This window comes from Brachyhypopomus gauderio, chromosome 13 (assembly GCF_052324685.1).
Source record: "Brachyhypopomus gauderio isolate BG-103 chromosome 13, BGAUD_0.2, whole genome shotgun sequence".
Taxonomy (NCBI): Eukaryota; Metazoa; Chordata; class Actinopteri; order Gymnotiformes; family Hypopomidae; genus Brachyhypopomus; species Brachyhypopomus gauderio.
Genome location: NC_135223.1, coordinates 12360471 through 12375364, shown reverse-complemented (window position 1 = coordinate 12375364; position 14894 = coordinate 12360471). Strand labels below are relative to the sequence as shown.

At 45.9% G+C, this 14894-nt stretch overlaps 2 protein-coding genes across 2 annotated transcripts; one reads left to right on the top strand and one right to left on the bottom strand.

The window, feature by feature from the left end:
• Positions 1-2302: 2302 nt before the first annotated feature.
• Positions 2303-6324, top strand: gjd4 (gap junction protein delta 4). Its single transcript, XM_076970825.1, has 2 exons — positions 2303-2733; positions 3466-6324. The coding sequence occupies exons 1-2, from the start codon at positions 2679-2681 to the stop codon at positions 4656-4658; spliced, it is 1248 nt and encodes a 415-aa protein (XP_076826940.1). The 5' UTR covers positions 2303-2678; the 3' UTR covers positions 4659-6324.
• Positions 6325-11987: 5663 nt separating this feature from the next.
• On the bottom strand, positions 11988-14679 carry fzd8a (frizzled class receptor 8a). Its single transcript, XM_076971074.1, has one exon. The coding sequence runs from the start codon at positions 14237-14239 to the stop codon at positions 12488-12490; it is 1752 nt and encodes a 583-aa protein (XP_076827189.1). The 5' UTR covers positions 14240-14679; the 3' UTR covers positions 11988-12487.
• Positions 14680-14894: the final 215 nt, after the last annotated feature.

Below are 14894 nucleotides of genomic sequence, written 5' to 3'. Positions count from 1 at the left end.
TCCCACATATTAAATGTGCAAGCATGGCTGTGACTGCTAGATCCGTCTGCTGCTGCTCCACTTTTATTTTGGACCAAGGGCCGTGTTTCAAACCTGAGAAGAGATGGCTGTCTAATACTAAACACACAAAAATACATATTATAATGGCAAAGCAATCAAACTTACAGTCCTATATATTATATTAATATACAAATCTATGAACCTACAATCCTATATAAAATAACAAAATACAAGCCAAGGAACCTACAACCCTATGTAATGTATTCCATCAGCTTTCACCTCTGTAATAATATATCCCATCCAATATCACCTCTATAATAATATAATGTATCCCATCCACTATCATCTCTATAATATAATGTATCCCATCCACCATCACCTCTATAATAGTGTAATATATCCCATCTGGGTTGAATGAGTGAGAAGGCAGAAGCACTTTGCATAGGAGCATCCCTCTCCTCCCATATGTCACTGTTCAACCGTGGGGGGGGGGCTGTAACACTAGGAATGATCCCAAACACCAGACAGACATTCATAAAGTATCAAAAAGTGTCATTCATAGAGTATCATGTCTGGAGAGTATGAGATAGTGGTGATGTTGTTGTGATGTCCTGTCAAAACATGACATGAATTTCAAGAGAGAGGGGACTATCCCTATGCACACTCCGTACATTCACACTGGGCACACTCAGGTACATTCACACTGGTCGTCCTCCGTCACATTCACACTGGTCATCCTCCGTCACATTCACACTGGTCGTCCTCCGTCACATTCACACTGGGCACGCTCCGTCACGTTCACACTGGTTGTCCTCCGTCACGTTCACACTGGTCGTCCTCCGTCACGTTCACACTGGTCGTCCTCCGTCACGTTCACACTGGGCACGCTCCGTCACATTCACACTGGGCACGCTCCGTCACATTCACACTGGGCACGCTCCGTCACATTCACACTGGTCGTCCTCCGTCACATTCACACTGGTCGTCCTCCGTCACATTCACACTGGTCCTTCTCTCTTCTTTGTGCTTCTCTGAAATGAAGACACCGTCCCCTTCACCTCAGCACAGACAGCAGCGTTTCTCTCTACTGTTTTATAATAGCCAAGTTCACACGTTATTCGAAAAAATTCTGTGTATTGTGATTTCAATCAGTCTGCAAATATTCCACCTTTTCTTAACACTTTAACACACTGTCAAACACATGAGATTTCATTCTCACCATCTCTTCCCACTTGTTGTGTTGCTCTGGAGCCCTGTGGAGAGCAGCTTCATGGCCCGAGCCCCCGGCTCATTCCCCAGGAGACAGGGAGAGTGCTGGGTAATGAGCAGCAGCCTCCTGCCAGCTGCTGACAGCACCAAACCTTCCTCACTAATGAGAACCAGAAACCCTGTTTTGCTTTCATTTTTAAATGTAATTAGTTAATTGGTGATTATTTCATAAATTGTTAATTAAGTAATGATGAATAAGCATCTCTCACACATGGAGACATAGAATACAGTGATGTCAGTAATGTGTTTTTAATGTAGGACTCAGTGCTGAGCACTCTGCTCTCCTGGGGGTTCCTGAATCTGTGGATTGAATCGGCTCTGATGCTGCCAGGCTCGCACACACACACACACCTCCGCTTCCCTGCCAGGCATCTTGTCTGCCAGTCTGCACACAGGGCTCCATGCAGGAGAGTGCAGGGGGCCAGAGACAGCACACTAGCCCTGTCCAGATGTCCCTCCCCGAGGTCCCCCAGATTCAGCTAAAGGCTTCCCGAAATTCCACTGCAGCCTTCTCTGAGCCCAGGAAATCTAGCCATGCCAAGTGTCATCATTACAAATGACAGACATTTTGATTTTTATTGAGGCACTGGTCAAAGAAGCCATAATCCACACATAAAACCTGTTTGCACTCCTACTGGGTGACGATGTGAAGCTTCCAAATACAGCCCTCTAGACTTCCGAACACAGACCTCTAATCTTCTGAACGCAGACCTCTAAACTTCTCTGCACAGACCATTCGACTTCAATCTTCAAAGTGTCATTAAAATGGTCATCAGGGCTGAACCAATATGACTACTCTCAATTACAAAGATTATACATTACTGTTTACTGCATTAAAGTGAAAATCATCACATAAAAAAAAAATCCTGGTCTGTCCTGGTTGAGACTCCTGAAATCTAACCTCTACGCAGCAGTGAAAATGTTTTGCGGAGAAGACACTACAGACACCGAACACACTGAAGACACTGAAGACAGTGTGTTTTCTCCTCATGCTGCTGGCTCTCCTGTAAGGGTGAACAAAGCTGAAACCATCTCAGCAATGCTCGCGTGCTTACGGGCCTTTGGGAGGTAAGAATAGCACCACAATGGAGCTTCTGCCCCCCTCTTCTGTTGTCTGAGAACAGCTGTCATCCTGGACAGAGAAAGGGACAGACGTAAGACAGGAAGCAGTGCAGAAGGTCTTCACCGCATGACAACAGACCTGCCCCGCATGACAACAGATAACAGATTAGACTCATCCGGCTGCCGTTTCACACGAGGGCTCTGAATCCGCTTCAGCAGGACCGCGTTCCTCCCTCCTGACACGGTGCACTGTGGTTCTGTTGGACCGCTGGGGTCTTCTCCTGGAGTGAAGTCAGATCACAGGGCTGTGCCACCTGGGCTGTGGCATCAGGCCTCGATCAGAAGATATGGGGGTCTCAGAGACGGTCTTCATCGCACTGAATTGCAACATCACCATTGTAGGTAAGTAACGCACAGATTCAGTACATACTGAAAAAAAAACTTCATAAGCATTTTATCTTCTAATGAAATCACTATATATGAGCAATTTTGAGAAAAAAAAAGTTTCTAGTTTCATATAGTGCAACTGGAAAAGGACGTGAACTGTATATTTAAAAATGTGATGCATTTACTTGTAACAAAACCTTAGTTTTCCTGTTTCATTTATATAAACAAGGTAAAGTAACATCTGATATCTGTCCATTAACCGGGTTTCTAATGCTTCTGCATCCATTTAAATGAAACGCGTTGCACTGGTGTTGGTGGGACAGAAGAAACCGCGTTAAGATCATAATGACAGGTGTCAGTTAGCAAATTTAGCTCTGCCTTTGGTCCTGCATGCTGACCTTTAGTGAAGGATGAAACCGTTTCCTTACTCCAGCCAGAAGAGCACCGACGTAGCTTATGCTCCGACACCCAGAGTTTACATCACACTGCCATGATGCCCTGGTTCACTTTGCTGAAAATATACTTCCATACAGCTGTGTATTTTATGTGTTCAAATGAAAATGTCACCCGATACATTTAAATAAAAGAGCTGTCTTATCTGAACAAAATAATAAATACAATGGTGACGCCTTACTGAAATAAAAAATTTAAATTTTTCATACTATTTCATAATTTTTTTGTTTTTAAAAATCTGCTTATTAAGGCATGCAGGGGATCCATAACTTTTTTGATTTGTTTATCTTTCAGGGAAGGTTTGGCTGGTTCTGATGATCTTCCTACGTGTGCTGGTCTTGTTATTTGCTGGCTATCCCCTCTACCAGGATGAGCAGGAACGATTTGTGTGTAACACCATCCAGCCTGGCTGTGCCAATGTGTGTTATGATATATTTGCTCCCCTGTCCCTGTTCCGCTTCTGGTTGGTCCAGCTTACGTCCGTGTGTTTGCCATACACTGTATTTGTTATCTTTGTGATCCACAAAGTGACGTACAGCCTACCCATAACTCCTGAGCCGTCCGTCGTGATGAAGGCCAGATCTGTTCAGAAGACCCACCAGGAGCCTTATGGTGAGGCACGTCTGACAAAGTCCATCGTAAAGCCTGAGGTGAGGAGGTCACCTCGTTTCACGAGGGCCTACACTCTTCAGCTTCTCTTCCGGATCCTTCTAGAAGCCGGATTTGGCGCCGCCCACTACTACCTATTTGGCTTCGGCGTTCCCCAGAGTTTCCTGTGTCAGCAGACGCCCTGCACAGCCACGGTGGACTGTTACCCGTCCCGACCCTCGGAGAAAAGCATCATGCTCAACTTCATGCTGGGGACGGCCGCCGTCTCCGTCCTGCTCAGCGTACTCGACCTGGTCTGCGCCATCAAGCGCTTGGTTAGGCAGGAGAGGAAGAGGAAGCGGAAGATGCAGGTGGAAAAGATGTACGAGGAGGCGCGGTACTTCGTCTCTGGAAACGCAGCCGTGGATCCCGAGGACACTGTGCCACAGGGTCTGCTCTCCGGAAGCTTCCGGAAAAGAGCGGGAAAGGCGTGTGCCTGCGATAATGCCTCACTTCAGTCAGGCTGTCACATGCCTCCACCAGATGATGGAGCCCCTCCGGATATCAGCTCTGGGTTGCCCGGGTCCGGGGACGGTGATGGAGGCGGCGGTTTCCCGGCTGTGCCGGATGAAGGGGCAGAGCGTGAGGGCAGTGAGGTGCCGCTGTGCCCCCCGGAGCCCCCGCCCACCCCCAGGCCCATCTGGGTGAGCAAACGCGGTCGGCTCAAACCCCCACCCCCACCCAGACGTGACCGGATGGGCAGCGCAGGAGTGCTGGACCTCTCCGGAGCGGTGTGCACAAGGAGGGTGGGGCAGTACACACTGGTGGAGGTGGGCTCTGGGAGTGAGGCACCATCCAGTGGTGGAGAAGGACTGGAGAAGAGGTCGGAGTGGGTGTGACGGTGGGAGTCGCCATGGTAGTATGCCGTGATTGATACAGCGATTTGACTGTCGCCGTGGAATTATGCTTTGATTGACACCACAGCACTATACTGTGGTGTATAGTGTGCTGTGATTGACACGTCCGCATTTTGACTGTTGCCATGGTAGTGTGCTGTGATTGACACCACAGCGTTTTGAGTTTTAGGTCAAGCCTGACAGAAAACAGCTAATGAAATGGCAACAGATGATGAAATACTGACCCCCTTTGACCTTGGAAGCTGGAATTTTCTGGAATTTTCAGGAACAGGAGCCAAAGAAGGCTACTGAAAACCCTGAGGCACAACACCCTACCCGACCTGCCCACAACCTTCACTCCACCTGTTGCTTGTGTTTGTATTAGCTCAGGCTCTATCACCACACACAGCCTTCGACCTCTCTCGGCTTGTCTAAGCGCTGCAGGGGTTAGAGGTCATTCTAAAACCAGAAAGAGAATGAGAGGTAGTTCTAAAATGAGATGTCATGTATCCATGGAAGGTCTTATAAATTGCTTGGTCACAGCCACTTTGTGTGTTGTCCCTGCAGTTACATGAGAGGGGAGCGTAGTGCTTTCCATGGACATCACCTTGCCAACATTAAAGGTGTTATCCACATGAAACCAGCCAAGTTTAAGTGACAGGTGGAGTAAATGAAAGCCTCAGCTGGCACAGGCTGGGCCCGCCTGTCATTCATAATCACGTTTACATTTTCAGCCGAAATGTTCCTTAACCCATCAGCGGGCTTCTCTCCAACTTCAAAGAAATGTTCCTCATGCAGTTACAGTACAAAGCAATTAGAGTCCAATGGTGGTTTGTCACAATGCATTCAAGGACCCAGAGGGCTTTGAAGCAGGACCTTCAGGACATATACAAACACTTAAAATAGCACTCGGCAAGCCAGCCATACACCAGCGTTTGATAATGCCCCTGCAGAACAACTGCTGTGGATGCGGTTTACCTCTATGGTCAAAGGAAATCAAGACCGGGGCCTTTTTTGGGGATCACCTGCTCGTGTGCAGCTTACACTTCCAGGTCGAAGCATTTTTACCCTTCCAGGTTGAACCACTGGTTGGCTAAGAGTTCTTAACAAGCTCAGACTTTGACAGACAATATATGTAGTAATGTGGAATTAGAGGTTTTTGATTCAGGTGGATCTGACGAGGAATACTGTTTTTCAGGTGTGTGTCTGTGTGTGTTTGAGAGAGTCCTAAATTGCTGAGGTATTAAAGCAAAGAGCAAATTCTAAAACTGTAATTTGATTCAAATATGTTTAATGCTGGCTCAGTTTTATTGTGAAAAACTGAAATGTCATGTAAGTCATTATATTAATGAAGTCAGCCTTCATAGACTGCATTTGCTGTTAAAATTGATGTTCCAACGCTTTTAGACAAATTATGTCTGTCACAAATGTCTAAAATGGGTCATTTTATTTTCTATCTGAGCCCAAGTTATGTGCATGTGCTTGTTGTAACAGAATCTTTGTTCTTGGTCTTTGGGGGCTGTTATATCACACACAGTCCACCAGGCACTACATTGCACACACACACACACACACACACACACACACACACACACACACACACACAGTCCACCAGCCACTACATTACACACACACACACACACACACACACACACACACACACACAGTCCACCAGCCACTACATTACACACACACACACACACACACACAGTCCACCAGCCACTACATTACACACACACACACACACACACACACACAGTCCACCAGCCACTACATCACACACACACACACACACACACACACACACACACAGTCTACCAGCCACTACAATACACACACACACACACAGTCTACCAGCCACTACAATACACACACACACACACACACAGTCCACCAGCCACATTACACACACACACAGTCCACCAGCCACAACATTACACACACACACACACACAGTCCACCAGCCACTGCATTACACACACACACAGTCCACCAGCCACTGCATCACACACACACACACACACACACACACACACACACAGTCCACCAGCCACTACATTACACACACACACACATCACACAGCAGCATTATAACTCAGGATTTACAGGAAAGCTTCTTGTTTCCTGGGTGATTCTTTACAAACACTTCCTGTATACAGTTAAGGACTATTCTAAATTAGGCCTTTAGATTTGCAGTTGTTTGGATTTATTGCATTACATATTTTATTGTGGATTTTATTTTCCCCTTCTGGAATATAAAGTTTCATATCACAAAAGATTTCAAACTACATTTCAAACTAAAATATTTGAGTAGTTGTCTCATTATAGCGTGCTGCCCTCTAGTGGATTAAAGGAACACTCCTAAACCTTGTAGTGAAATCAGCATACACTAACCAGGAGTTCACATGGATTGGCTAATCTCACATTAGACATATTTGTGTCTATGTTGTCTAATGGAGGAGGAGAGGTGTTAACACATGCAAACAGAAAAAAAAATCACACTCCAGGCCTCATATCTCAGCATCAAGCAGAGAAAAGATGACAAAGTCTAAACCTGTCTGTTAATCTCACAGAATGTCTTATGTGTATGTTCAGATTTTGACATTATAAAGCAAACATGTTTTGCAATAATTAAGTTGTAAATCACCTGACATTCTCCAACCCATAACCCCAGCTCATGAGTGCAAATCCGTCCGTCTATCCATCCATCCATCCATCCACCCACCCACACACACACACAAATATCCATCTATCCATACATCCATCTCCACATCCATGTCTGGGTCATTCCTAGGACAGGAGAAAGATATAATCAGTCCAGCGTGTCTTGGGTCTTCCCCAGGATCTCCTCCCAGTTGGACAAGCCTCACCAGGGAAGTGGCCAGGGTCAACTGGACCAGATGCCCAAACCACCTCAACTGGCTCCTCTCTACATGGAGGAGCAGTGACTCTACTCCGAGGAAACTCATTTCAGCTGCTTGTATTAGCGATCTCTTTCTTTAGGGTACTTCCCAGAACTCATGACCATAGGTCAGAGTCAGAATGTAGATTGACCAGTAAATCGAGAGCTTTGCCTATTGGCTCAGCTCTCTCTTCACCACAACGGTCTGGTACAGCATCTGCAACACTGCAGCCGCCACACCGACCCACCTGTCAACCTCCCGTGCCATGTTTCCCTCACTGGTGAACAAGAACCCAAGATCCTTGAACTCCTCCACTTGAGACAAGGACTGACCCCCGACCTGTAGAGGGCACTCCACCATTGTTGTACTGAGTACCATGATCTCAGATTTGGAGGCTGTGCTTAGTCAAAAAGCAAATGAGATTAAAGGAAAAGGAAATACAGCCTCAACGACCCCTTCTTAAATACTATATTTAATATATTTCTATATAAATATTTAATTATAATATTTATATACAGTATATATTAAATATGACATTTTTACGCCACAGTGGGTGTGAGAAGCTGGGACAGTGTCCACCCTCTTCCATCTCCGCTGACGTTTCTGCATGGGCGTTGAAGTTTCTGAGTGTCTTGGATGTCTGATGACAGAAGAGGTACTGTTCATTCAGATATCCCACTGAAGCTGACTCTCAGCTCTGAGGTCGCCCACTCGAATGGTTCCACCACTCTATCCGTCTTTCACACCATTCCTTATTTGGTTATTTACATGGTTTTTTTCATTTGAACTTTTACCAAAAAAAAATGCCTTTCTTATTTTGCTTCTTCTAAATGACAATACATTTGCCAAAGCAAAAACAATGTTTGAAAAATGAATGTTTAATTTTCTCACTGTTACAATTTCACTGAAAACTCATACCAGACTCCTGAAAATGGTGCAGGTCTGTTACTATGCCAATGCTGTTACTATGCCAATGCTGTTACTATGCCAGTGCTGTTACTATGCCAATGCTGTTACTATGCCAGTGCTGTTACTATGCCAATGCTGCTCTCTTGTGCCTCAAACCAACATTACACTCTCCATATACAACCTGGTGTCTAAAGAAAGCGGCCAAAACAACACAACTCGAACTGCAGGACAGAAACATTTGGACACCATGCATGATGATCCACTGTATTTCGGGTAAATTAACAATACTTTAAAAAATGCAAATATAAACAACTTAGTACCATTTTTTTTGTAAAAAAAAATTATTCCTCTCAAAAGTTGTTTGCACAGTTGATGAAGAACCTCTGAAACATTCTATGACTTTGGAATCCTACATTGTATTTCCCCATTAATTTAACAAAATTAATTGTGTGTGTGTGTGTGTGTGTGCGCGCACGCGAGAGAGAGTGTGAGTGAAGATTATGTCCTCATCCAGATTTCCCTCCGAGATGTGATGTGGTCTAGCAGAGTTCCCATACCTCCATATTATCTTACCTCATCTATTTTTGCTCCAATCGTGCACTTACCATCATACTGTCCTGCTTCCACAGCCTTCGATGCAGACATCAATAATCCAGGTGACAGCCAAGCCAGTCTGTCTCTCTCTGTTCTTGCTGTTATGTTTGTTATGTTATGTTCCATATGAGTCTTGCCCAAGGATTTCTGTTGGTTGTAGCCTACTAGTTATCTAAACTGAGAATCAAACCTGTTTTCTGCATTCGCATAAAGTGTTCTCTCTCCTCTCTCCCCCCTCTCTCTCTCCCCTCACACTCTCTCCCTCTCTCTCTCTCTCTCCCCTCACACTCTCTCCCTCTCTCTCTCTCTCTCTCCCCTCACTCTGTCACTTCCTCTCTCTCTCCCTCTTCTTCCCTCAGTCTCTGTCTATTTCTTTCTTTCGGTCTCCCTCCTTCACTCTCTCTCTCTCTCTCTCTCTCTCTCTCTCTCTCTCTCTTCAGTAGCCACATAATTAGTTATAGGCCATGCAGACCAGACCATTCTGCTGTGTGTCTGTTTTGGCAGTCACCCTGTGTGTTTATCAGCCTCTGATCACAAGATCAGAACCACACACACCAGCTCACTGCCTCCCGACTTTGCAGTATCAGTAGTCACATGGTAGTCATATGGAAATTATAGGGCAATGATAGATTAGTGACATGATAGTGACATAGTAATGACATGGTCTAGTAGTGACATGATAGACTTATGTTAATGACATTGTAGAGATAGTGACATGGTAGTGACATTAGGGTTTACATCCAAATGTTTAGCAAATGTTATGCACAACAAACTGAAAAAAATATTTCCATCATCTATAGTGATGGGAATAAATTGCTACTACTATATCAGTTTCCGCAGGGTAGCTGCAGTTTTCACAAGTATGGCACTAATCGGGTGAGTGTGGTCCATGACCCAGAAGTCCAGCAGCAGAATACCCTGTGGTCAGATACTGACCATAGTCGAAAACTGAAGGGACGTACGTTATGAGTAACAGCACGGGGGTTACCTAAAGGCAGGTGTCTAAAGAGGTTGGATAGGTAATCATTTCCCTGTGCCACACATTTATGTATTCTGGGCATTTATTAAAATGCCTATCCATGATCCTACTGTGGTACAAAACACTGAAATGGTGCACTGCTTTGACATATTAAGGTTGTTTCTGGCAAAGTGCTCAGCCACTTAAGACGGTTCCGTGTCGGGTGGAAAATATTCACGGGGCTCCGAATAGATCTGGAACCGTCACCTTTCTGATTAGGCGTCTAGAACCATCCACAAAACCGCGTAAGTGCACATTCGCCCTAAGCGATAGCTGCGCATTAACGACTAACAAGCCGTCAGCCCCGCATCAAAGCGCTGATAAATATTCGATGTGCCATATTTAGTCGAAGTCTTAGAAATCTATATGGAACAAATGCTTGGCTGTCGGTCAGCACGTATCCTTGATCCACGGCCGGAGTCAGCTGTCTCTGCCCGAAATATCCCGAAACATAGAAATATTCTTTAGGCCTACTGGTTGCCCATACCAGGTTGAGCTTAAGTGCAGAGCTGATTGTTAAGAACTATTTTAAGTTGTAAGAACGAATTTAAAATACACGGTTTAAGATGTAGTTGTATGATTATGGTTGCTGTAATTGTATAGGCTATATTTCTACATTCCCTCTCAGGTCTACATGTATTTCAATAGCGTGAAAAATATTTCAGAAAATCGCTTAAATGCTTTGTTATTTCTTCTGTGTTTGGTCACCTGAAACAGCGCTCTAAAACAAAGAAGTTCTTAAATGATACACAAGGTTCTGGAGCAACTGGGGTAATACTTCAATATGGCCTCTAGATGGGGATACGAGTCCATTCAAGGTTCTAGTTTATAGGTTTACATTTTGTATAGCAAAGCAGGCTTACATCGACTTAAAAAAATTATAATCACCCATCCATGTATGGCTGGACCAGTTTCTCATTTTAAATTTAGCAGCCTACGTTTTCGTGGAAAGCTACTGTTTGAAAGGAACAGTTCGGGTAAAGGCATCCAACACAAACTTACGTAACCGGTAGAGTAATTCCGCACATTTTCACGGCGTGAAAGCTCGCAAATGCGTAAAGGAGCTTGATACGTTAGTAACGCAGCACTGCGCCGTTACACGTGCAATTGCACTTTATATCTGGTGTGAAAACGAGGTAACGGAATGTTCGTTGATAAGCAGTGCTTTGCAGTTTACAGCATTTTAGGCAACATTATCCAGTAAGACTCTTTGTCTGCGCACTAATACAGTTCTGACAGCGTTCACAATGAAGGCCTACCACCTGTAGGTCGCCATTCACCGGTCCTCTAGTTTGAGATGAACTACATCGTTAATAATACAGCTGAGGTTCAGGACGCACTAGTACATCCAAACAGTTACAGGCTGCCTCTAACAAAACGACACCCCTGTTCCAAAATTTCAATAACGTCGATCAAAGCACAATGATTTCAAATTAGACATTAGACAACTCGGTGTGTCAGAAAGAAAAGAGTTCTATCTACATGTCACCTTTATTTAAGACTTTAAAGGAAGATCAAAGTTTTCTCTAGATGAAAAGAACCGTTCCCTGTGTTTAAACCCCATTCATTCGGCCCTCTTTTAGTAAATTAAGTGGCGAACCACTGGGCAAGCACGTGAAGACTCCGACAATTATGGAGATTCTCCAACTCAAGTTCCTTGCGTCTAATTACACCCCAGATAACTAAGAAAGAACTTCTCTTTACACGGCCCCACAAAAGACTCCATAGCAAGCATATTCAATACGGTCCCGTCCCTTACACCCCCCCCCCCCCCCCACACACACACACACACACCTCGGACAGCTCTCTCATTACTGTGTTGGCAAAGATTGGTTGTTTTGGCATAGTAGAGAAATTGCAGAGTTGTAAGATTTCTCGAAATGTTTTATTGTCAAAATAAACGTCACATTTCGCTTCAGGTGACATCTACACTATGTACAAATTTACAAAAAAATTATAAATCTTTTTTATACAGAATTTACATGTTTGTACATAATTGTATAAATACATTTTACAATAACAAAATAACCCGTAAAATATTTGGGCACTAAGACTTAAGGCTTATTTGAGACCATCATTGACGGCTCATTTTGATTGTTCAGATATTTCAAACTGGTCTTAAACTATGTAAAAGTTAAGCAACAGAAACTTTTACTTTGAATGTTGAAGGACCGGGGACAGACGTTCAGCTCGATTTGAGTCAATGTAATGCCCTAATTCTCTCTAAGCATCACTGATTGCGTTGCATGTCCATACCAATAGCACGAGAGAGAACAAAACGAGGGCCAATTGTTTCAACCAGTCTGTCGACTGCTTTCCTAATAGAAACCATCAACAGTCCATTTGTATGCTAATATATGAAAGACTGATGGACGACCTCCAAACAATTAGCAGTCCGCGGGTTTTCTTTAGACCTGTGACAAAGGCATCTGCTTGGGGCAGGACACGGAGCTCGCGGTACCGGAGCGCCACGTTAAGCCCGTGCTCACGTCACTGTACATGGAGCCGCTGGTGCCTTTGCTGCCCCAGCAGCAGCGCGTGCAGAAAGTTCTCCAGGACTCCAGCGTTTTGCCCGACCAAATCCAAACGCCGGACGTGATACCCACTAAAAGGCACATAAAGTACTTCAACATGAACACGGCGTAGTCCGGCTTCTTAAGGTCCTGCTCCAATAAGCACGAGCAGTTGTGCGTTATTTCCCAGCTCTGTCTGTTGTGCTGTTCGTAGAAGTAGCAAGCCACGATGATCGTCGCAGGCACAGTGTAAAGCACTGTAAAGATACCGATTCTAATCATTAACTTCTCCAGCTTGTCCGTTTTTGTGCCACCTTGCTTGATGACGCTGCGAATTCTGAACAAGGACACGAATCCTGCCAAGAGGAACATGGTGCCGATAAATAAATAGATGACCAGGGGCGCCAGCACGAAGCCCCGAAGATTGTCCAAGTTTTGATTTCCCACGTAGCAGATTCCAGCTACCGGGTCTCCATCTACCGAGCTCAACGCCAGCACAGCTATGGACTTCATACTGGGGATTAACCAGGCAGCCAGGTGAAAATACTGAGCGTAGCTCGCGATAGCCTCGTTTCCCCATTTCATGCCGGCGGCCAAAAACCAGGTGAGGGACAGAATAACCCACCATATCGAGCTGGCCATCCCGAATAAGTAAATAAGGAGGAAAACAACAGTGCAAAGTGCGGGGCCGGTTGTCTCGTAATGGATGTGCTCCACGTCATAGTCCCGGTTGCACGCGACCTTCTCGTGGCCCGCGATCAGGCGCACGATGTAGCCGATGGAGACGAACATGTAACACGCGGAGAGGAAAATGATCGGCCTCTCGGGATACTTGAATCTTTCCATGTCGATTAAAAAAGTAGCAACAGTTGCAAACGTTGATATGAAGCACAGCACGGACCACAGTCCGATCCAGAACGCTGTAAACGTCCTCTCGTCCTGGGTGAAATAAGGGTTCTGGCATGGCATGGCGCAGTTCGGGATCTGTCCCGTCTTCACGCGGTTGTACAGCGGGTGCCTGTCACTGCTCACTTGCACCATGGGCGCGCGGCACTGGCAGCCCGGCTCGCACGCCGACCCGGGCTTGTGTTTTGGCTGTGCACCCGGGCGGCCATGTCCGTTTTTGTTTTTGTGAGGATTAAATGGCTTACCCGGATAGTTTGTAGGCTTCGACAGCACCGGGGAAACGGTGGTGGAGTCCGTTCTGTTGTAGTCCATGCACAGCGTGTCCGGGTTCCCCTGCACCGGTAACAAGTCGCACCTCATTCGGTCCGGCCACGGGAACCCGTACTGCCTCATCAGCGGCGCGCATCCCGCCCTGGCTCTCTCGCACACGCTCCGACACGGAGGCAGCGGTTTCTTATAGTCCTCCAGACATATAGGGGTGTACATGCTGCAGAGGAAAAACTTGAGGTCCGGAGAGCACTGGATCTCGACCAGAGGCCAGAACTGATGCACCTCCAAGCCCGCTTCGTCTTGCGTGTCGTGGTTGAACTGGTTCGGCATGTAGGTGTAGTTGTAGCCGATGCCTTTGCACAAAGGCACGGCTATTTCCTGACAGGTGATCTCCTTGGCGGTGGTTCCACTCGACCGTTGCAGCACAGCGAGTGCCAGGAACAGGTACATCCCCAACAGGTCGCTCTCCATCCTCCCGCGATTCTAGTGTTTCGCCTCTAATGACAATAGAGCGGAGCTGGTGTCCGCCAGTGTGTGGCTTTAGTGTGTGTGGATGTGTCTCAATGATGTTAAAGCCCAGTCCAATTAGACCTTCAACGGCGAATCCATCTCGCTTCACTTATCTGGCACGGAGCTGCAACCAATTTGCAAACCGTGTACACTTACAGAGGAGGAGCGGTGAGCAGAAAATAGCCCCCAGGCGCGTAGTCAAAATGGCTGAGGATATGCAACCGTCTCGGATCCCCGTTTACTTTCCTTATTCCTGGCGCGAGCCACCGTTTTCTTTATCTCTGGCGTCCAGTGTCGTTTTAACGGATTCGAGCGTTTCGACAATAATTAAAAGTTTACTGGCAAAAACAACTCCCGCTAAAATACGCGGTGTATATTCATACCGTGCGTCCACAATACCCTTTCCCATACAAATCCGTGCATCCGAGTCGGACGCTTTGCGTATTTATAATAGCGGCCGGGTAGTCACGCCCCCTTACGCGAACGACCAATCGGCGAACAGCAGGGCGGAGCACTACGATAAGTCAATCAAATATCCTCAAGGTGTTCTGTTGCAGCAGGCTATATTTTTCCACAACGGCCTGCACATTGGTTTGATATATGAATTCACGCGCAC

Coding starts and splice junctions, on each gene's coding strand:
- gjd4 (XM_076970825.1), top strand. CDS start 2,679: ATGGGGGTCTCAGAGACGGTCTTCATCGCACTGAATTGCAACATCACC. Junction 2,734..3,465: donor TTGCAACATCACCATTGTAG/GTAAGTAACGCA, acceptor TTTATCTTTCAG/GGAAGGTTTGGCTGGTTCTG.
- fzd8a (XM_076971074.1), bottom strand. CDS start 14,239: ATGGAGAGCGACCTGTTGGGGATGTACCTGTTCCTGGCACTCGCTGTG.